Source organism: Phalacrocorax aristotelis, chromosome 15, assembly GCF_949628215.1.
Source record: "Phalacrocorax aristotelis chromosome 15, bGulAri2.1, whole genome shotgun sequence".
Taxonomy (NCBI): Eukaryota; Metazoa; Chordata; class Aves; order Suliformes; family Phalacrocoracidae; genus Phalacrocorax; species Phalacrocorax aristotelis.
This window is the reverse complement of record NC_134290.1, coordinates 7,551,975-7,573,538: the sequence shown is the minus strand read 5'-3', so window position 1 is coordinate 7,573,538 and position 21,564 is coordinate 7,551,975. Positions and strand designations below refer to the sequence as shown.

The 21,564-nt window shown below is 54.0% G+C and overlaps 1 protein-coding gene across 1 annotated transcript in view; it reads left to right on the top strand.

Annotated features, from left to right (window-relative positions):
• The window catches only part of MYO18B (myosin XVIIIB), a 73,328-nt gene extending 58,791 nt beyond the window's left edge, over positions 1-14,537 (top strand). The window contains exons 39-42 of the mRNA XM_075110743.1: positions 2,951-3,084; positions 4,290-4,331; positions 5,031-5,192; positions 12,194-14,537. Of these exons, the coding sequence (XP_074966844.1) occupies positions 2,951-3,084; positions 4,290-4,331; positions 5,031-5,192; positions 12,194-13,481 (1,626 nt within the window). The 3' untranslated portion in view covers positions 13,482-14,537. The remainder of the gene's footprint in view (positions 1-2,950; positions 3,085-4,289; positions 4,332-5,030; positions 5,193-12,193) is intronic.
• Positions 14,538-21,564: the final 7,027 nt, after the last annotated feature.

Here is a 21,564-nt window from a genome sequence, read left to right as displayed (position 1 = left end):
GAGCTGATCAAGGTAGCTGCTCTGCCACTGTAAGCACGAGCCTTGCTGGAATGCACTGATTTGAGCCCAAAATGCTGAGCAGCATGTTTACTCAGGGCATTTCCCCTTTCTCTGCCCCTGGCCCAGCCGTGGCTCTGCTAACCTCCTCTTCTTTCTCCTTCTCCTCCTCCTCCTCCTCTGCTGGCTGCAGCACCCTCATGAGCTGTGGATGTGCTGAGCCCAAGCTGAAAGGCAGGGTACAGAAATGGAGCAGTACCGTTTCTCTCCCCTATACCTTCTTGCTGCAGATTTCACCAGAATTCACTTTACAGGAATGCCTGGTCCTCAAGAACTAAAAATCGCTTTGGGCATAGGCTCGTGCAAGTCACTCGGCAGAGAGCGGGCGTGGAGCAGCTCCAGACTGTTCTCTGAATGTGACTCGTGCTTTCCTCTGCATTTAATCAGCCCGGGTACCTGGGGCGATGATGGCGGTGGTAGCACCTCTGCTGGAAGGAGCCTGTTTTAGCAACATAGCTGTACCTGAGCAGTGTCAGCTCTCATTAAGAAACGGGTATTTTCAGGCTAACATTCAAATTGCCACTTGGGCGGCACATGGGCAGCGGACCCCAGGGTTACACATGGTGTGTAGTGCCCATGGCTGTGCAATCCCCAGAGTGCCCCCAGCGCCCTCCACAGCCCCCTCCCAAGGCTGCCGAGCTCCTCCCCGCCATGCAGCAGGGGTGCCGTGGCCCGTGGGTGCCCTAGGACCGGGGCATCCCTGAGGGGGACCAGGCTGCAGCCCCAGCTCGGCGGGATCAGCCCTGCGGTGGTCCCATTTCTGTCAGGCAGAAAGCAGCGGGGCCGGGGGGACCCCACCAGCCACCGGGACACGCTGTTTGCTGCTCTCGCAGCTGCACCTGGGGGATTTTCCTTGTCAGAAGCCAGAGAAAGCGGGGCTGGGGTGCGGGAGGGGTGCGTGCCGCTGCGTGCCTGGCTGCCTCCCTGCCAGTCACTGTCAGGTTAATAATAGCAGAACAGAGGAAAGGAATTAAATGCAGCCACTGAACTATATTTAATTTGCGCTGCATCCTGGAGCTGAGGAACTAGTTTAATAGAGACTCTTATCAGCCGGTTTGAAGGGTTGAGCTTTTTATCTAGTGGTTGTCTTACTGCCTGGTCTAGCAGTCGCAAATAGCTGAATACAGGCGTGTAGCCAGGGGAGGCTTGGGGCTCCCTCCCCTTGGGCTTTTCTTCTCTTGGGGGTCGGCATTTCACTGTGTGTCCCCTCCCGAGGCCCTGGCCGCTCGCAGGGCCAACCCCAGCATGGGAGCATCCCTGCTGCCTGGGCAGCGGGCCATGCCCACCCCACTCGGTGCAGTTTCTGGGACAAAATGGGTCCTTTCCACCCTCTGCATCTGCCTGAGTGGGGAGGGAAGCAAAAGGCTCGGAAGCACTGAGTTTCAGAAAGCTTCTTGGCAGCGTTCAGGTTTTTACCGATATCGGCGTGTTTCCAGAAGCAACTGTGATGCTGTGCAACCCGAACTGGGATATTTCTTTGCATGTTTTTATGAACTGAAATGCTCTTCCCTTCGGGCCTGCGCGCCCAGTGATCCCAGGGCTTTCATTATTTACTCTGACAGTCTGCCGGCTCCTGCGCCATGGCCTGTCGCAGCCCGTGCTGCAAATCATCTCTCACCTTGTCACCACCGAGATGGCAATTTTACAGCTGGCAGCTTCAATCACTGTGAATTTGCAGCTCGCGCTCGCTCTCCTCCTCTCTGCGCCGTGTGAAGGTTTAGAAAACCACACGAAGATTTCCTTCCTAGCTGAAAGGGCTTGGAATCCGATGAACACGGTGGTGCTCAGCTGCGGCGGGTGGGCAGTGCTGGGTCGGCATCCTCGGTCTGCTTGAAGCCGCCTGGCTGTGGGCGATGCTGGGTCCACAGAGCCATATGGGTTGTGCTACTCATCCCGTTTTTCCTCCCTGTAGTTTAAATTATGAATGGAGTTTCTGGTTTTTCTTATCAGCTCCAGCGTTTCTGGAAAGGGTTGCATTTCCAAGTAGGCGTGTGGTGTGTGTGAGTGGAGGAGGAGCCCTGAAACGCCTGGGAGCATCCCCGCGGTCTGCGCCCCGCTCTGTCCCCAGCAGGAACATTGTGCTCTCACACCGGGTGCTTTTACATGTCCCACGCAGGGCGGGGGGGCGTTAATGTTTAACATCAGATTTACCCATTTGGTACATTGAGGTTACATTGTGATTTAGCAGAGCGATACAGCGGCGTACTGAAATCGCAGCACGGGCACAGTACAGCAATTGCAACATACACCCGAGTCACTACACAGATGTGGTGCCTGCCCCTGGTCTCTGTACACTCACTGCCATGGTGCTGGGCGTTCCCAGCTGCCAGGAAGGGCGCTCAAGGCCGTTGCTCTCTTCAAAGTTTGTTTTATTACTTGTCCAGGTTTTATACTTTGTATTGGGCTGAGCCACATCTATGCTTCCCCCACACTCGTCTGGCTGGCTCAGGAAGACATTACTCTCTAATGATTGTCTCCGGAAGGCTGTTTGTACAACCTGATGATGCCCAGGTGCAGCTGTATGCCTAAAACCAAGGTCACCCACCCCTCCCCGGGGTTAATTTCAGTTTCTGCATGGTAATTGCTGGTGGTTCCTTACATTCCGCCCAGCGCTTGGGATTTTTGGCTCATCTCCTTTGAGCCCTTTTCCATTGTGGGGGGTATTGGTGGGTCGCGGAGGGGTTCAGCTGCATTTGCTCCTCTTCTCATGTACGATGAAGTTTGCATTTTACAAGCTGTTGCACATGCAACAGGGTGCAGCGGCAGGTAGCAAGCCCTGGCAGGGCACAGCACGCTGGGGTGGGGGGGGTTTCAGCAGACACCTGGCCCGCCTGCTCCGCGGTTCGGGGTGCCGCGTCGGGGTGCAGGCACTAACTCGGTGCTGTCCGTGCAGGAGCAGCAGCTGGCGGAGCTGGCAGCGGTGCGGCAGGTCCTGCAGGCTGACCTGGGCACCTCCATCCGGCGCATCGCTGACCTGCAGGTGGCCCTGGAGGAGCTGCGGTCCAGCGACGAGAGCGATACTGAGAGGTGAGGCAAGGAGGGCTGGGGGGCTGCAGGGTGCTGGGGGGCGGCAAAGGGGCAGGCTCAGATGCTTTGTGATGGGGAAGGATGCTGCGCTGTGTAAGGGCAATGCCAGGAGGGCTGTAACTGCACATTTGTATCCTCGAGTGTTTTCGCTGCAGCAGCATATGTTTATGAACAAGAAACTTCACGTTAATGAAAGATTTCATGAAAAAGCGTCACCCTTAAAATCATACTGTGTGGCCCAGCTTAAAGTAAGCAAAAAGGGTGAAAATAGCCCCATTCACAGAGCAAGCCCCTGTCCCTAGCAGTGTGGCGTGCTGCCGTGTGTCAGCAGGTGCTGCAGCGCTGGATTTATGGGTTGAAAATCCTGCACTTTGTTCAGCCACAGGAGTTGGGGGCCTGGAGGAACCAGTGAAGCTGGGCGAATCTGGTAGAGGGTTTTACTAGGAAAAAATGGGAAACAAATTCCAGTGAGTTTTTCAGGTGTTATTTCTACAGCCCCCCAATTTTCCCCTCTGCTACATTGCTAAAGGGTCATCATGACAAATGGAGACAAAATAGATAAATGCATTTAAAAAAGAAAAAAGCAGAGATGTGCTTGTCACCATGCCGTGAGAAGAGATTTTCTTTATGTGGTGATTAAACCGGGGAAGGGTGAGATAGAAACCGTGAGCTCAGAAATTCACTTCTTTATAAAAAAAGAGGTGATTTCCAATACAATTGACACATTAATGGGAGGTGAGAAGCACTTCCCAGCAGGGACGTCCAGAGCTGCTGCATGCAGGAAAAGCGGTGTATTTTGCCTTCTGTCCTTTGCCGGCGTGGGCACAGTGGAGGTGTTCTGCAGGTGCAAATGCAACATGCGCTGCAGCAGCACCCATCTCTGTGATGGGGGGTGCATGCACGGGGGTCCTTCTTGTAGCCCAGGGCCTGAAGGGTGCGGGGAGCAGGTGAGGTGGCCTTTAGTCATGCAGGGTGCTGGGAACGGCCCTGCCACCGCCCTGGTGCCCACTGCAGCTCTGCTCAGGCTGTTGAGGGGGTATGTTGCCCAGCTCAGGCAAAGATCGTACCGGCAGCCACCGCAGCAGCTTTGATACAGTTAGTCTGGGAAGTTTTCATCTCGTCAGGCTCGCGTGGTGGCTTTGGGGAAGCCGTGCGAGCCACTGGCAGCGCCGCGGCTGACTCACTGTTTCGTCCCTTGGTTGCAGCGTGCAGACGGTGCGGGAGTCGCTTTGCTCCAGGAGGGAGACGTGAGTGAGCCCTGGGGAGCTGCCAGCCGAAGGGCAGGAGCCTGCACCGGGTTGTGCGATGGGTCCTGGACCACCAGCTGCCCGCAGCCTGCCAAGGCACCATGCTCCACTCGGGCACAGATGGGCTTTCGGATGCACTGGCTTTGCGTGCCCCCCCCATGCCCTCTGACCTGCTCACTTTCCCTGGGAGCTCTGACTGTTACACTGGGTGGGATGCGCTCGTTCCCTGGGCTGCACTTTGAGAATATGAAGATGATCTATGGCTTTGAAGGAAAACTGAGATCCTAAAGAATTTAATCTGCTTCAGCTGGAGTGTGGGCTCCCAGTGGGTGGGCAGGGGTAGCTCCAGTCCCAGACTGGCTCTGCCACTGCAGCTCTGGTCCCAAGGCACTGCAGGCAGCAGCAGGGTTTCCCTGCCTACTGTCTACAGGCTACAGGGCATGGGGAAAATAGTTAATGGCAGCAGCAATTGCACAAGGACAAGGTTGCCTGGAAAGGTTTGTTTTATCCAACCTGTGCTGGTGTCACAAAACAGCCGGAGCAGAGCCCACCAGTTGGAGCAGTCATTGCTGGGGCTGTGAAGGAGCCCCCGGTCTGTGCCCAGCCTCACCCTTACATGTGCTCCAGGACCCTTTCCCAGTGCTGCCGGCCCCCTTGCCTGCACTTGCAGAGCTAACTGAGTCTCATCTCTCCCCACAGGGACGCCTGCTCCAGCGTTGGCTCCACGCTCAGTCTGGAGCCCACAGAGAGCACCAAGTCCTGGCCAGGGTCATCTGCAGGCTGGTCTTCCCCAGCAGGTGCCAGTGTGGCCGGGAGCGTCTCGGCGCAGTTCATTGGCAGCCACAGCACCCCGAGCCCAAGGTAAGGGATCCCCAGCCTGTCCTGGGCATGGCCACCTCCAGCGGTGACAGACGCGTGGCTGCTCCCCCAGCATGGGGCACCCGCCACAGCTTTCCTCCAGGGAAACCGCAGGTGCTTGGTGCCAGCTCCAGCGTCTTGCAGATGCATGGAGGGTAGAAAAATATCTTGCAGGAGCAAGCCTTTACAAAGGTATTTTAAACCCTCTCGTATTTTTATTAAAAAAGTAAAAATGGTTCAAGAGGCAGGAATAGGCTGCAGGCAGTGCTGCTTTCGCAGCGTTCAGGCGCAGAGAGGTGGCTGCAGGCATCCTGCCCTGTCGGAATGTCAAGGACAGAAGCAGAGCTGTCAGCCCCGGCAGCTGCTCTCCTGTCACGGATGTCTGCATGGCCTGACCCTGCAGCCTGGCAGGCAGGTGCTGCCTGCTCTCCTAGCTCCTGCCTGCCTGGGGGTGTGGTTGCTGTGGCCCCTTAAATGGGGGACACGCACAGTGGGTGCAGCCCATTAAATCGCTCAGCAGAGCCGAGCACTGTGTATGCTCAGGGGCTCCCATGTGCTCTCTTTGGCTTTTATTTTCCCATGGATAAAATAAAGTCACCCTTTACTGGTAACAGATCCCACGGTGCAGTGAGGAGCACCATGTGGCACCACTGCAGCTGCATGGGGACAGGGGAGCCCCCGTGGCTCATTGTGGGGTGCTGCAGGTGCTGGCTCGGGGATGGTGGGTGCTTGGCTGTGCTCCTTTCAGGACATGCAGAAAGGAGGTCAGGGGGACCTGTGGTATTTAAGGTCAAAACATCAAATCAAGGAAGGTAGTCTCTGCCACGCCAGGATCAGTGAAACGCTAGATGAAAGTCGCTACATCAAAAACATGCTTCAAGCAGTATAATATCCCTTGATGTATTCTCTAGAGATAATTTAAAGAGGCGATGCAGCCTATTTGAGGATTTATATGCCATATGCTCGCCTTTCGCTGCTGAGGAAACAGTATGCATTTATACAGTTCTAATATAAAATATGTTAATTCTTGGCAGTAATGCTAATGGGCTGTGAGGGAGTTGGAGAGTGGCCCAAGCACTCGCATGGCCAAACTGCCTCCGCTCAGCCCCTGCTGCCACCCCGGGGTGCTCAGCAGCAGAGCTGCCCGGGGCTCGGCAGGTGCCCTGGTGCCTAGCTCGAATCGAGGCCGCCTTGCCTGGGTGTCCATCAGAAGGATCTTCCAGCCCAGAGGCAAACCCATGGTTTTACAGCCTTCCCGGCACTGCAGGGTCACAGAGGAACCCGTTGTGTTTCATGTGTGAAACAATTGCATGGGTTAAGTTTTGAAAAGCCTTGTAAATCAGGGGTTTGTAGCTGCATCTCAGAAGGGAGGTGGTGGGGACAGGGAAGTCACCGGCTCTCCTTGGACGCTTGGGAGAGCCACAGATGAGCAGAGATGGACCTTTGAGTGCTGGAGCTGGGAGCAGCGTGCGGCTAAAGTGGCTCCAGAGAGCATCATCCCCATGTAGGGAAGGTGTTTTCTCTACTTTGCATGAAAAGATCTGCAAAGCAATAGCTTTGTAACAAACAAAAGCACGCTTTTTTTGCATAATGCATTATCTGTAGCATTGATTGCTGTGGAACGTGTTGGCAGCCAGCTGTGCATGAGGGTGGAAAGACCGACCAGCTGAATTCAGGGTGGGCAGCCCTGGCTCTACCCCTGCCTGCAGCCCCTGACTCGGCGCCTCCCCACCACACTGCTTTCCCAGGGATGGTGTATCAGGATGGGCGTTACTATTTTCCTGGCTTTTCCCACCATTCCCTCTGGAACCAGGGCAGGGGCTGGGATGATGCTCGGCACAGCTCGCTGAGGCACCTGCCTGCTCCCTGTTCATGTGCAGGTCCGTAGACAGATGCTCCGAGCCAATAGGTTTTGATAGGGTTTGCAGATTGCCATTCCATTGCAGACATTAGTATGAAGCTCCCTGCTCTGATTCTAGCAAGATCTGTCCCTGCTGCATTCACCTTCTTTGTACAGTAAAATAACTATTGCCAGAATTAATTTTCTGAAGAGTGAGTCCCCTGGCAGCAGATACCTCGAGCATGCTGGAGCAGTTTGAAGTGGTCCATTGCTGATACAAGGCAGAATTTAAGGGTGGTCAGGCAGGGCTGGGACCTGCGGGGAGGTGGTGGGTGGGAGCCCTTGAGAGCAACCAGCTGAGCTTGCTGGGACCCCGCACCCATCAGTAAAGTAATTCCTCCATCCTGCTTAGGGGGTTTTGGGCCAAATGACCCAACCCTGATCATAAATGAATGGCAGCAGATCAGGAGTTATGGCTAATATAATATTTCTGAGGTGAAATACTTCAGATTTATAATAAAAGGGCAGGAATGTAGGCGTGGGGCTTAATAAAAATAACTTTCTGGACTGACCGTGGCCATTGTGAGATGCAATTTGTACCTAGACTTGGAAATTATGTGACAATCTGCTTCCATCCTGGAGGTCATGAAGAGGCAAATTGCAAATCCTGGTGTCGTAGCTGTGTTTGGCTTCAGCTAATCTAAGATGGAAATATTAGAAGGGAGGCTATATGAAATGCAAACAAACAGACGATGAGACTGGTAAGGTAATAAAAATGAGATCAGCGAAACGAGCTCTTCCTTATTAAGATTCCTTTGTCTTACACAAGCACCCAGTAATGAAAAATGAATCTTCCTAGCATTTGCTTCTCAGCACTACATATGGGATATTTCCTGAACAAACAGCTGCCAAAAGCCATAGGAAAGCATAGAAGGCTGTTACCGTCAGTGTAGTGCACAGGAACGAGAGATTTGATTAACGTTTTCTTTAATTCTCTGCTATTTAAATGCTTGTACAAAATGTTGGCCAGCAGGGCTAAGCCTCAATAAATACAGCATATTGCAGAGTTGGAATAAACTATTAGTTTTTTTCTTAGGAAGCCAATTCAAAATTTTATGCATTTATTCTGCCCCTCTCCAGGCAGGTCAGGGTTGCGTTGTGACAGAGGGGCTGATCCCGGGGTGCAGCAGGGAATGGCCCTGCAGCACAGGGCCCTGCCTCTTGGTCCCTGCATCCCATGGCACCCCAGCATCCTTTCCCTTTCTGTTTTGGTATGGGAAAGCAGGAGCCCAGGTCCCAAGGATGATGGGGATCCAACACATTTATTTTTAAACGTTATTGCGTCAAAAGCAAATCATTATATGGGAAACTGGGAGATGTTCTGTAGATGATGGTGTGACAAGAAAATTCTCTTCTGACAGAAATTAGGCCAGTCTCGTCTCTATCCCTGAAATTGAGTTGTCTTGGCTTTATTTATGAGCTACCAGGAAAAGCATCTGAGCCACACTTTCATCCCTGGTCATGTGTTGCAATGCATGTGTGGATTTTTATTGTATAAATTATTTCAACTAGCATAATTGTAATCATGTTAATTGCTATGTAATCTTCACTAATTATTGTTGTGTGTCATTTGCTTTGGTGTGAATGGCATATTGCAGAACTCTGTTTGGCTTACGGATGCCTTCTGAGTTCTGCGTCGGGTCCTGCTGTTGCCTTTGGCTGGGGAAAATAATCTCTGATGCTGAGGCAAGGAGCAGCGGTTTGCTCGGCCGCTGTAGCATGCTCGTGGTCCGGCCTCCTGCAGCATCACCCACTACTGGGGCTGCTCCCGGCGGTTATTCCAAGCCCTGGGAATTATTGCTGGCATGTCGGCCCTTAGCCTGGGATTTATGGATGAGCAGAGGATGCTGCAGGGTGGGACAGGACTGTCGCACACTTGTGCCCTGCCTTTTGAGAAGGCTTGAGTACGGCCAAGGGAAGATTAGCCATGATTTTGGGGTAGGTTTTTTTGGTAGCCATGAGGGTACAGTTAAAGGAACAGTTAAAGTTAAAAGAAATTATGAGGGTGGTGTGCTGGTACAGCGGTGTGGGGTGCAGCCGTGGTGGCACGGCCTGGCCGGTGGCAGGGGACAGCAGCCCAGCCTCCCCGGCTGCGGCAGCCCAGCGGGATGCGCAGCACCAGCACTGGCCTGTGGGCTTGTTCCGTCAGAACCAGCCCTTTCCCTGCCGTGTGCAGGTGGGCTTTGCTTGGTGAATGCAGCTGATGGGAACTGTTGGGAGAGACAAGGATGGATGGGGTGGTCTTGGGCTTCAGCTCTTCTGCTGAAAACGAGGGCATGGAGACCATGGGCAGGAGATCCTCCATTCCACAGAGGTCCTTGCTGGGACCCTGGGGGCTGCGGGGCCTCGGCGGCCGAACTCATACTGGCCGTGGGAGCTGGAGGAACAGTCCCATGTTTGCAGCTTTTGCTCTATTTCAGGCTCTGAAGATTTTTCATAAAAATAGTAACCGTCCGTCATGCTGAAAAGGACAATAAATAGCAGCATGTAAACCACCCGTGTTCACAGTCCATTAGTGTTTCTTACCTCTCCAGATCACTTTTATCTCAGTCTTAAAAACCAAATAAAAATATTGAAGCTGGCTGTTTAATTTATGAAAGCCGGTTGTGCAGCAGTCAGTTTACAATATTATTTGGAAACGTAGAGAGTGATTGGAGCAATTTCCGTACAAATTCTCATGGAAGGATTACACAAGCTATTTAGGTAAGATGCAATTTAGGATCCTAAAAACCAGCATTATTGAAATGTCTCAAACTATTAATCAGCTGCGAGGCTTCAGCAACGTCAGGTGCAGCAGTGCAGGGTAGCCCTGGAGGTTGCTGCGTTCCAGGAAGATTAAATCTCTGCTTAATTCATTTTACATTGGATAATCAAATGGTTTGGGCCCATTTAATGAGCCGCAGGCACACAGCATGGTGGTGAGCGCTGGGGCCAGGAGGGCATCTCTGTGCCCTAGGTTGTGCCAGCAGGCGCTGGGGACCTGAAGCCACTCCGTTACCCCATCGCTTCTGCAATTGCTTGCGTTTCCCGGCCGTGGAGTTTGTCTTCAACCTGTCTTGGCACGTAAATTATTTCATGGGTCAGCAGAGCCTGGTCCAAAGGGGTCCCGCGCGGTGGCTGGATTATCCGCTCTCACCCCGTTCCCATGGCAACGCCAGCATTCCCGGGACAAGATGCTTCATTACCAGTGATGTAAAACTTGACCACTGCTCCTGCACCTCGAAGCCTGCTGGCCTCCCAGAGATGTATTTATATCTACGCTCTGCTGCATTACTCTACCCTTCGCTCTCTTCTTCCATCCTCCTTTCTTTCTCAGACATGTTCACATCCCGGCAGCCTTCTCATTAAGGCCAATTCCAGGTGCCCCTTGGCTGAGTGATGCCGGGTTATCCGCAAAAGGGGATAATCCACTGGTGTTCCCGGCAGCTGCCAGCACTGGTGCAGCCTTTGTCAAAACACATTGCTCGCAGGCACCTACACTCCTCGTCTCACCGGCAAGCAGCTGCGCACGAGCAGCTATAGATAGTAACTGGCTATCATTGATCTAAAGCGATGTACCGAGGAGAGGCGCGGCACAGCCCTGCAGAGTGCCTGCTTTGTTTCAGATGTGTCCTGGCAAGGAGGCCCTTTCCCTTTCCCTACAGTGGGACAGACAGAAAATACAGTTTTTCAGCCCATCAAGCCAAAGGAGGTGCTGGGGGAGGGGGGGCGCATGTAAAGTGTCACATTGGGACCTTAGTGTCAGCAGTGACGCCAAGCCCACTGGTGATTGCAGCCTGTGCCCCATCTCTGGAAATCAGCTGCACAAGGAAGGGGACAGGCTTGGTGCAGAGAAGCCCTTTTTACAGCCCGCATATGCCAGGATCCAGCTGCTTGGAAGGGGCTTTGGCAGCTGAACAGGTGCCACACTGGCGTCCCAAAGTGTCCAAGGAGAAGCTCCCAAGCTCCTGTCCTGGCAGAGCGGGTGCTTGGTGCCATCGAATGCTTTGCGGAGGGACAGGCAGGATTTGGGAGAAGGCACGACCATCCCCTGCTCCTGCCATGCTGCTACCCCATCCCTGTCCCGCTCAGCAAGCAGCCAGTGCAGGAGTGGGAACAGTGTCACTGCACCGCAGTGGTCCCAGAGCTGCTCTTGCAGCCCAGGGGCAAGGAGCAGAGTTAAAATGAGGAAAACCAGCTGGCCGGCAAGGCTCCTCCTGGGCATCGCGTCCCCGCGGGCTGGCACCACGCACCAGTCCCACCCACAGACTCGCTGTGTCCTGTTCTGCTGGCATGCCTTATTAGTAGTATTAGTAGTAGTAGTAGCAGCAGCAGTCGTCCTCTTGCCCTTTCTGCTGCTCCACATACACATTCTGCACGTGCTGCAATCCCGGCAGCAACAGCAACAGCTGCCTGTGATGAGCCACTGCCATCCCCAGTTTGGCATCATGTTCTGGCTAAACCAACCCTACAGACTGTCTGTCAGTCTGCCGGGTGGGGGCTGCCTGTTCTGGGGATGGTGGCCTGCTGTGACAGTGACCGGTGTGGCTCTTCTTAGGCGAGCAGAGGTGGAGCCCACACGGTTCCTGCCATCTGCACCAGCCCCTGTTTGCAGAGTGAGGACCCATCCCCACACATCACTTCTGTCAGTCGCTCTTCAATGAGCAGCCCCTGGCCAGGCATCATTTGGCTCTTGCAATTCACAACTGTTTTCCCTCCCCAGCAGGACCCTGGGTGAAACATGCCCCGCAATAACATTAAGATGCATTCAGGACACTCTGCGAGCTGGTTTCATAAAATTTTAGTGAATAATCTTTGGCTTTGACAAAAAGAAAATAAATCCTACATATTACTATAACCTGTCAAGAAAAAAGGACATTTGGAGGTATGTGTTGGCTTGGCAGAGCTAAAGGTGGTCACACCACACACCCTATGCCATGCATTTAGCCAGGTTGGCTGATTTATTTAAGACAAACTCTTTGGGCATTGCCCAACTGCTCAATGCGGCAGTGGGAGTTTATTCTGAGACCACCTGCTTTTCGCTGCTCATCCTTGTCCTTGCTGAATGACATTATGGTCACTGGAAATCACGCACCTTAAACTAACACCAATATCTGTTGTTTAGGTTGAGCAGAGACACCAAGGAACCAGAAACAAGCCGGCCGTCTTCTTCCCTGAGCACTGCCAGGTCTGTCGATGCTGTGGACCTGGGGAGGATGGCGAGTCCCTTGCTCGGTGCTAGAAGACGGGAACATGGAAAACCTCTAGCAGACGGAGGGGAGCTGGAGATCCAAAAAAAGCCTGCGGATAGAATTGGAGAGACGTCCCCATCGGTGCTGCGGCGGGGGGGCTCCCCCACCCCAGATGGGAGGTTCCCCAGCCCGCTGTCTCCGACGGTGCCGAGGAGGAGAGGGCTCTCTCCGGCAGCAGGGCCGGTACCCAGCTTGTCGGCCGCCCTCTCCGAGTACGTGGAGGAGCTGCGGCGGCAGCGGGGAGCAGAGTGGGAGCAAGGGCGCCCGGCGCTGGGTGATACCTCTCCCCTCCCCATTTACCGCACCACCGGTGCCGCAGCCCTGCGGCGCTGCAGAGCTTTTCCTGCGGCAGAGGAATCCCCAGGGAAGCTTGATGGGCATCAGCCAGGGGAAGGTGAAGGAGCAGGCACCAGCCTTGTGCACTCCTCCAGCCTGCGGAGCATGGCCTCGGAGCTGGCCGAGCCGGCACGCTCTCCAGCGCTGAAAAGAGCATCAAAGTTTGGCTCCTATGACTCCCTCCTGCAAACCCTTGATGGCTCCAGCCGCTGGCCAAGCTCTCCGGCTGCAGGGATGGAGGTGCTGGGTGCGCTGCGGCCAAGCTCTTGGAGAAGCTGCCTGGAGCCATCGGTGGAAGATGTAGAGGTGGGAAGGGGCTCTGGGGGGCTTCTGAGCTCGCCATCCAGCGATGGGCTGGGCGAGGGGAAGGACCCCTTCAGCTGGAGAATACCCACCCTCAACTATGAGAGGAGAACCAACGTTGACTTCGACGACTTCCTCCCGGCCATTCGCAAATCCCGCTCCACCAGCAGCTTGGCCAAGCCCGGGAGGGACAGAAAGGACGGTCACCGGCCCCTCACCGTCCGCTTCCAGGATGAGGCCATAGTGGGTGGCTCGGTTTCCTCCGAGATGAAGGGCATGGCCAAGCGCAGCCCAGCGCCCCGGGAGGACCCTGGCAACCTCTCTGACTCCTCCTCATCCTCTGGCTCCCTCCTCTCCTCCCGGAGCGCCGACAGCATCAAGCGCCGGCCGCAAAGAGGGGATGGGGAAGGGTGCAGCAGCAAAGCCAGCACCCAGAGCAGTGGAGCAAGCCACCGGGCAGAGGCAGAAGGGAAGGAAGATGATGTCAACAGTATCATGAGGAAGTATCTGGGAAAAGACTAAGGTAACTGCTCAGGTGCTGACCGGCACTAGCTCAGAGAAGCAGTGGCAAGTTTGTGGTGCTGGCCCCGAGCCGCTGCCCCTCCAGCCCACCGGGCCAGCGGGTGTCCCCAGGTTCCCCCCCGGCACCCTGGAGCAGCCCATGGCAGGGGAGGCACTGGCCCAGCTTCAGCCTCGATGCCCAGCTGTGCTCCCCACTCTGCAGCAGCCAGGACGGTGCCAGGGATGCCCCGCGGGGTGTGCGGCACCAGGGATGGCACCCCCCTTGCCCTCCCCTTGCCCGCTTTGGGGCTGCAGGGGGGTGGGCAATGGGGACGCTGCCAGTGCCAGGGGCAGCCCCAGAGCTGACCACAACACCAGCTCTGACTGAGTCCACTGGCATCCCCCAGCTTCCTGGTTTCCCAAAAATTGTGTCCCCCAGCTCCTACCACGCCACCCGGCAGACACATCCCCCTCAGCCCTGCTGAGCACTCATCCTGATGCCCGTGCTTGTTCAGTTAATTTGCAATTCGCTTTGTCTGGACGCTGGAGGTTTTTAAACATGTTCTGGGGTTTTTTATGCTCCTGCCCTGTTTCCATCACCGCAGCTTTGCTCAGGGCCAGCCGCAGGGACGAGGGACTTTCTTGTTCTCCTGCAGTTGTTTGACTCAGGAGTTGGTGCTGTAATTAAAACCCAGCGGCTGCCATAGATGCCTGATAACATGCCATGCTGGCTGGGGGAAGGCCACGCTGTAAAGAGCTGGAGGAACACCAACCCCCGTCCTTTTCAACTCAGAAAGTGCAGCCCAGAGGTCTCATTCCACATAGCACTGCTCAAAAATCAGCCAAATAGCTGAAGGATGCTTTTGGGTCTGTGTGACACCCAGCAAGAGCAGAAGTCTGAAGCTTTTATAATTCCACAGATATTTGAAGAGAGATCCATATGTGCTTTCATGGTTCCTGCCCGTTCGGGACATCTGGGCGCATCCTGCTGGCATGCAAGGCAGTGCTGTGGTGCAATGGGAAGCTGTACTCGGATGTCTGCTAGGTTTTTACACAATAAAATATTTGCTTCTTTGACATGAGCCTCCTCTTGTCTTTCCTTCCCTGCAGCAAGGGCAGGTCCATGGAAGCAGAGTGGTGCAGAGCCGAGCACTCGCCCTGCCAGCCCCGACAGCTGGGGGCTTCTCACCTGAGACCCTGCCAGCCTCCCGCTCTCTCTGCATTCACAAAAAGCTCTTTTTTCAGCCTCAACCCTCTTTCCTAGAAGAGATCCAAACTAACTTACTCATTTAGCAGAGATTTGTGGCAAAATTATACAGGTACATGAACAAATCATTCCTTTCCATCAGTGATTTCTAGGTAATTTGCTCAGCTGGGACATTTGCACCAATTTGCACAACCTCGTCAGACCCTCCAGGGCAGCTGCAGTGCAGTGGTGGCTTGAAAAGGCAAATTGGGTGGGTTTTCAGCATTTTGGTTTGCCTTTTGGATTCTTCACATTCATTTCTAATTTAAACCAAAGCCCTGCAGCAAGAGGCATTTTCCTTGTCACAGATGAATGCAAAACCTCTGGATGTGGGTTCACATCAGCTGTTTGCTCGGCCGCCCGTAGGCTGTCAGCAATCCCCAGCAAATCCTCGCTCCCAGCCAGCTCCGTGCTGCCGGCAGCCTGGCAGGCAGGAGGCAGACTGCACAAGGTGACATTCCCTGAGCTTCCAGGTGGCTCTTTTGCTAGATGCAACTCATGCAACTCATGCAAGAAGATAGCAAATGAAGAAATTACCTCTAATTAGTTTAACATCAGCCTTTCTAATGAGTCTGTTGCTTCTGGAAACAAAAATCAATGCATTTTGTAGCTCTTATATGGCTCAGCAGCACCACCCTGGCACACACCCGGACATGCACCGCAGCCAGGGGTGTGTGTGTGGTGAGTGGTCAGATCCTGCCCCTTCCTGGCTGGCAAAGCTGCCGTTCGGTGCCCTGGGCTGCTGGCCCTGCCCGCAGCAGCGCGATGCTGGGGAGGTAACGTGGTGCTTGAGGACCGGGCTGGGTGGGTGGCTCCGGGCCATGCATCACCAAGGGGCCACGACACTCTGTGCATGGCTCTTTGCAGCGAGTCTTGAGCTCAATATGGATTTCATGCTCCTTTGGGCAGGGACTGGCATCTCCTGGGGTCAGATTCAGGCCTCAACAGCAAGAAGAACACCCCATAGCAAGCCCCTGTGTGGCCTGGCCATGGGGCCTGTGCTTGACACAAAGCTTCCCCATCTTCTCTGACCAGTTGTAGGCGGGTGTCGTTGCATGTGCGATGAAGATGGTTCATTTCAGATGTTTATCTGGACACGCACTTCGCTTTGGGAAGCAAGGGACCAGCTTTCGCCACTGCAGTGCGCTCTCAGGGTCCCTGCAGGGCTGGCTGTTAGCGGTGGTTTCTGTAAGCACGGTCAGTTCTCTGTGTAACCCCAGTGAGAAAGCATGCAGATGTTTTTTTAAAGCTTTTTTTTTTCCCTTCAAACTGGTGTGCTGCAGTGTGCTGTGCTGTCATTGCAGTCCCTGCAAGTTCTCAGATGAAGTCAGAGGCATCTTCTCCCCAGTGCTCTCTGCATAAAGCATGCAATTCCAAGAAAAAATTAGTTTGCAGAAATCCTGAACTCCCTTCTGTGCTTTCAGTTGAAAAAGAAAAATCACAGATTGTGTCATTTGGAAGAGATGTCTTCATGGGCTGCCCTTCCAAGTTGTCTGGAATTTTTTAATAACATATTTGAACAAACCGTTCAGGGAAAAATGTTGCAAAGCAGCACCGGCCGAGCTGGGCAGGAATGGCGGACTTTTTCCCAATGAACTTTGTGGCCTGAGTGGTGGCTGAACCTGAACTCGACCCCCCACAAACCACTGTGCTCAAGGGGCGCATTGCAGGAAGGGCTGCAAAGGGGAGCTGTCTGCTTGGGCAGGAGGTGCTCCCTCTCCCCTGCCTTGGTGTGCAACGCTGATGGGAGCAGGATTGGTGCCGGGTGCTGGGGGCCATCCACAAGACTCAGCTTCAGACACAGGATGAGGAGGAAACCCCCGGGATCACCTGGACACTGCTGCAGCTCTGACAAGCTCTTGTGTGCAATTACATCCAGCACTGATGGCATATTGAATCTGATCCCAAGTGCTGGCTCCTCCGGCAATTGCTTCATAAATGAAACTGGGACCAGCAGCTCCAGAGTCAGGCGATGCTTTTGGAGCCTCCAGAGAAATAAAACAGCTGGTAAAAAGATGCAGTGCAACTGCGAACGAACACTGCCTGCCTGCTGCCAGGCTGTGAGCCGGAGGCTGCCTGCAGCCCCCCAGCAGCGCTGGATGCTTGCGGCGGGGGGTGAAGGCTGGGGATCCCCAGCCGAGGCCACGGTGGATGTGGGGGTGACCAGTGCAGGGGCTGCAGTGGGGGGGACGTGGCGCACAGGGGTCAGCACACAGGATTGGGGAGAGCAGCCACGGAGCTGCTCACTGTGAGGCATTTCTGTATGTGCGTGCTGTTAGCAGGACTGATTTAATTGTCCAAACGAGTTGGGCAAGCCGATAAAAATCTGATAAAATTTCAGCACGGTGGCAGCACTGATGTGGTGGGAACGCCGGGATCCCGCAGCCCTGGCAGGCAGCTCCGGTGGCACAGGCAGCAGGGCAGGCAGAGTGGGTCCATGCTGTGAGACAGATGGGAAACATGGGGTACAGGGCTGTAAGACAGCGAGCAGGGTACGGATCAGGGGGTGAGGGCAGCCAGACAGGCACCAATAACATCACAGCATGGCTCGGCTGCCTCTCTGCTCCTTCCCTGCAGCACATGGTGCTCGGGGGACATACCAGCACCCACAAGGGTGTGGGGTCTGCAGGTAAGGGGACCCTGGCTCGCCCAGCACAGAACCAGCCGGTGGCACTGGCAGGGAGGGACACCTCCATGCCAGGAGTCCAGCCCTGCTTAGCATTGTCACCACCTTCGGCCTCTGAAGTCTGACCTACAAACACTGGCTGGACAAGGTGTCTGTTTGTGGTTCATTTTTAATCTAATCTCAAAACGCTACGTAAATCACTCATTATGTGGTGGCTGTAGCAAAATTATTCCTTTGACACTGAGCCTTTGATTTGGAATTACTACAGCAGTGGGTTTTCTGAACACTAAGCTGTTACTATCTAAACTTGCGAAAGAAAAGCAGATTTGTGTATAATACACTGCCTTCTTTTTTTTCCTTTTTCTTTGCAGGACACAAAGGAAATTGCTCTGTCACTTGAAGTGGCTTTGCACATCCTTTAACAACAAATGAGGGAAAAATGGTGCTTGGACTGGAGCTTTTCAGGCAAAGTCCCGAGAATCGTTTGCCCTTGAAGCAGCCGGAGCAGGAGGAGAGCAATGTTCACGGGCAATGAGAACGAGCCATCTGTCGGTGCTGGTCAGCAATAAATACTCTGTGTGTGCAGTGTGGGGTCTGAAAACGCCTGTTCCCTGCCCGCTCCCAAATGCATAGGAGACAAGTAACTGATGGCCAGGTCAGTCAAGTTTAGGACCGCGGCAGTTTATAGCCTGGAGTGGGAGGACAAGAGTTATTTTCTTTGCCTCTGTATTTTAGCCACATTTACCAGCTTTCAGCACAAGAGCTTTGCTGTTTGCTGCTGTGAGGGAAGGCACCCGCAGGGAGGGAGGTGCAGCTTTGGGAAGGGTGCTGTGCCTATGGGGTGAGTTTTGCTGCCAAGATGCAAACGTTGCCAGCCCAGCTCAGGGCTGCCGTGTGCTCTGTGCCTTGCAGAGGGCACCCCCCTGGGGGATGTCCATGTCGCTCCCAGAGAAGGGAGGGTACTGCCAGCCCAGAGCCCTGCAGACAGTGGGTGTCCTTTGCCTGAGTGCACCTCAGAGCTTGGAGGAGGCCAGTGCTGTGAGAGTAACCCCCCAGTACCCCTGCACCCATGATCCTGCCACCGTCACTCTCCAGAGAAGGCAGACACTGGGAAGGGGATGTGTCTCCACATCAGAGGAGCATCAAGCAATCAAGGCTGCCAGGTTTCTAATTAGCATAATTAAAGCATGCTCTTTCCTTCCAATGGATGTGCGTTCAGAGAGCCTTCATTAGAGAAACGATCTCTAAAGAGCTCCTTAGTTTGCAAGACGCTCATCATTCAGCATTGAGTGTCCAAAGCCATCCTGCCACTGACTGCAGCGTTCATGGAGCCTGAACCTGGCGGTTCTGCTGACAGATGCTTTCTTTGGCACGTCACAGCCGTAACTGGTGTTGTCGAACGCGGCAGTGGGCAAGCTGGACGGGCTGTGTGTTGCCCTGAGCACGTCACCAGGCTGGGAAACACACGGTCCGTGCTGCAGGAGGGTAGCGGGGCTGGCAACCCACCAGGCTCCCCCTCTTCCCCCCTGAATCGCAACGCCTTTGCAGGAGCTGGGTGTTGGGGAGATGCTCTGTGGTCCCCTCTGATGCTCTCAGAGAAGTCAGGGCAGGAACACGTGTGACGGGATTCAATTTCACGCCTATTGGATGCTGGGAGTTAATACCCAATTGCTGCCATGCATGGAGCTTCTCTGCCACTTAAATGTGTCCCTTCCAAAAGGGAGATATAATTATAATTATTCTTCCTGCAGGTGGTTCAACAGGCGTGGAAGCCTCTTGCTCTCCTCAACATTTGCCGTTGTGGCTGGTCTCATGCCCTGGCAGCTCTGACAGCAGCCAAGCCCATCTCCACTACAGCGATTTACTGGTAACCTTCAAATGAGCTTGGGCTGGGGAATTCACTCTGCAGAGGTGAGACACTTCTTTGTCAGCAAGCAGAGCTGGATGGGAAATGAAATTAGCCTGGACTTGCCAAAGAGGTGCAGCTTTGGCCAACTTCCCTCCTCCCTGTGTGGATGGAGAGCAGGGACCAGCAATGCCATCCTCTACCCCCGGCTGGAGCATCCTCCCAGCACCAGCACCCGCCCTGGCGTGGGGACCGGCAGGGAGGACGGCTGCCAGGATGGTGGCAGGATTTGTGCTGCCTGCCTGGCTCCCCATTGATGCCTTTCTCCCCAGCTCAGGGCTGAGCGACTGCACATTCAAGGCCATCTGTCAGAGCTGGGGGTTTGTTTCATCAGACTGAATTTCATCCCTATTGAAGTCCCGCTAGGTTTCCTACGTCAGTGCGAGCCAGCCCGCACCTTCCTGCTGCGCCGGTGACAGTTGCACGCCGTGCTCCAGCGTCCCAGCAACCCCAGCGGATTTGAGAGCACTCTGGCTAATCTGGTGAATATTTAACTACACCTTGCACGCATGTGCCATCACTTCATGCTTGCTGGAGGGGGAGCGATTTCCTAAAGTCTGGACAAGGAGCTGGAGGAAGAGCCAACGCCTTTGGGCTGAGGCTCTGCTGGGCTCGGCCTAGGCTGGCACTGCTCCCCACAGCCCCTCCATCTGCTGCGCAGCCTCTGCTCCTGGGTATAAAGCTCAGATCTGAATAGTAAATTAGCAGAGGCTGTGACAGGACTGCAGAGCACAAATTAAGAGCCAAAGGTGCATTTCAGCGACCCCTGCTCCACGGGCTCTGCCTAGGAGGCTCCAATGCATCACTGGGAGAGGGGCTGTCTCCGCTCTGGACACTCGTGTCTCTCTGTGTGGCTCCTGGTTTCTGTCTCAGCTTGAAAGGTTGTTATACAGAGGAATTTGATATGTCATCAAATGACTGATACATTAGGACATATCAGTATAATTTCCCTTGCTCTATTTTCCAGTTCTCACTAAAGGGACTTTTGCTTGAACAACTATAACTGTTACAATTAATTTTTGTTTTCTTTTTTTGAAGTGTAGTCCCATGCAGGACTTTGCCACCTGTATCCAGAGAGATAATTTTTACCATACACCCAATGATGTTCACCCTTGCTTGTTAAGCAAAATTGCTGCAAAATGAACCCGATACATTTTTCTGGACAGCTAGTGATCATTCTATCATGTGAGAACCGAGAGCAGGAGATGGTCCCTCCTCCACTCGCCCAGGTGATGGAGAGGGAGCAGGGACACCTCCGGGACTGCAGGCTGGGAGGAGGCGAGGGATGCTGAGCATCTTGCTGGGGAGAGGCACCTCTTGCTGCCTGCCATAACCCAACCTGGGGCCCTGGGACCAACACAGCAGAGCGGTGCGGGCAGGAGGGGCCGGTGGCAGGGCAGGAGGGTGGCACGGCACCTGGGGTCCCACCAAGGCAGCCCCGGGGGGCTGGGGAGCGGTAACCTCAATGCATCGGCCATGGCTCTTGGGGAAAGGCATTTTTTCTCCATGACTTGCCGTCAAGCTGCTCATCTGAGTTGGAAGTGATGAATTTCTTTGAATTGAAGTCCTGAAAGAACAGCGAGAGCTTAATTACAGTAAAAGGTCCTTGTGCTTGTGCAGCACATTGCAAACCAGCTGGGGAGAAAAGTTTCTACAATAGGAACCTTTCCAGAGTAACGTGCTGGCATTAGGGGACCTGGGATAGAGAGAAGTTTTTGAAGGGGAAAAATTAAACCCAACAGCGGAAGAAAATCACTAGTCTGAGGTTCATTTGCATTCCTATTGCAGAGCTGCAGCATTGGCAACACAAATTCAACCCACCCAAACATCACTTACAGGAACAACTGCAAAATCCAAAGCTGGAGCAAACTGTTGATGCTGAAAATGCTTTTCAGAATGAATATTAATATTTTCATCTGCTAGTTGGAGGCACGACGACTGTGCCTTGGGAAATGGGAACCTTGGGCTATAGTTGTGGGGCTGTGAGAGGAGACCATCATATGACATTTTTTGCTGACATATTAAAAATAGCTCAAAGTCTTGGGGTTGTTTTTTTTTAAGACAAAGGTCACGGAGTTTGGTATCTGTCCATTTTAATTACTTTCCGACAGCATAGCCTTTGTCAGCTACCATCCTACAAGATAAAACCATTCTGCTTTGCCAAAGTTTCCCAGTAAAAGTGGGATTTCACTGGGAATTTGCGTGCACAATGCTGTACAAAAAAGCAGAGTGCAGGACAGACCAACAGCCCCTCTGGCAACCCAGGGCTCCTGCTGCCGAGAAGAGGTGCCAGCAAAGGGGAGCAGGGTTTGCTCCCATGGCTGCT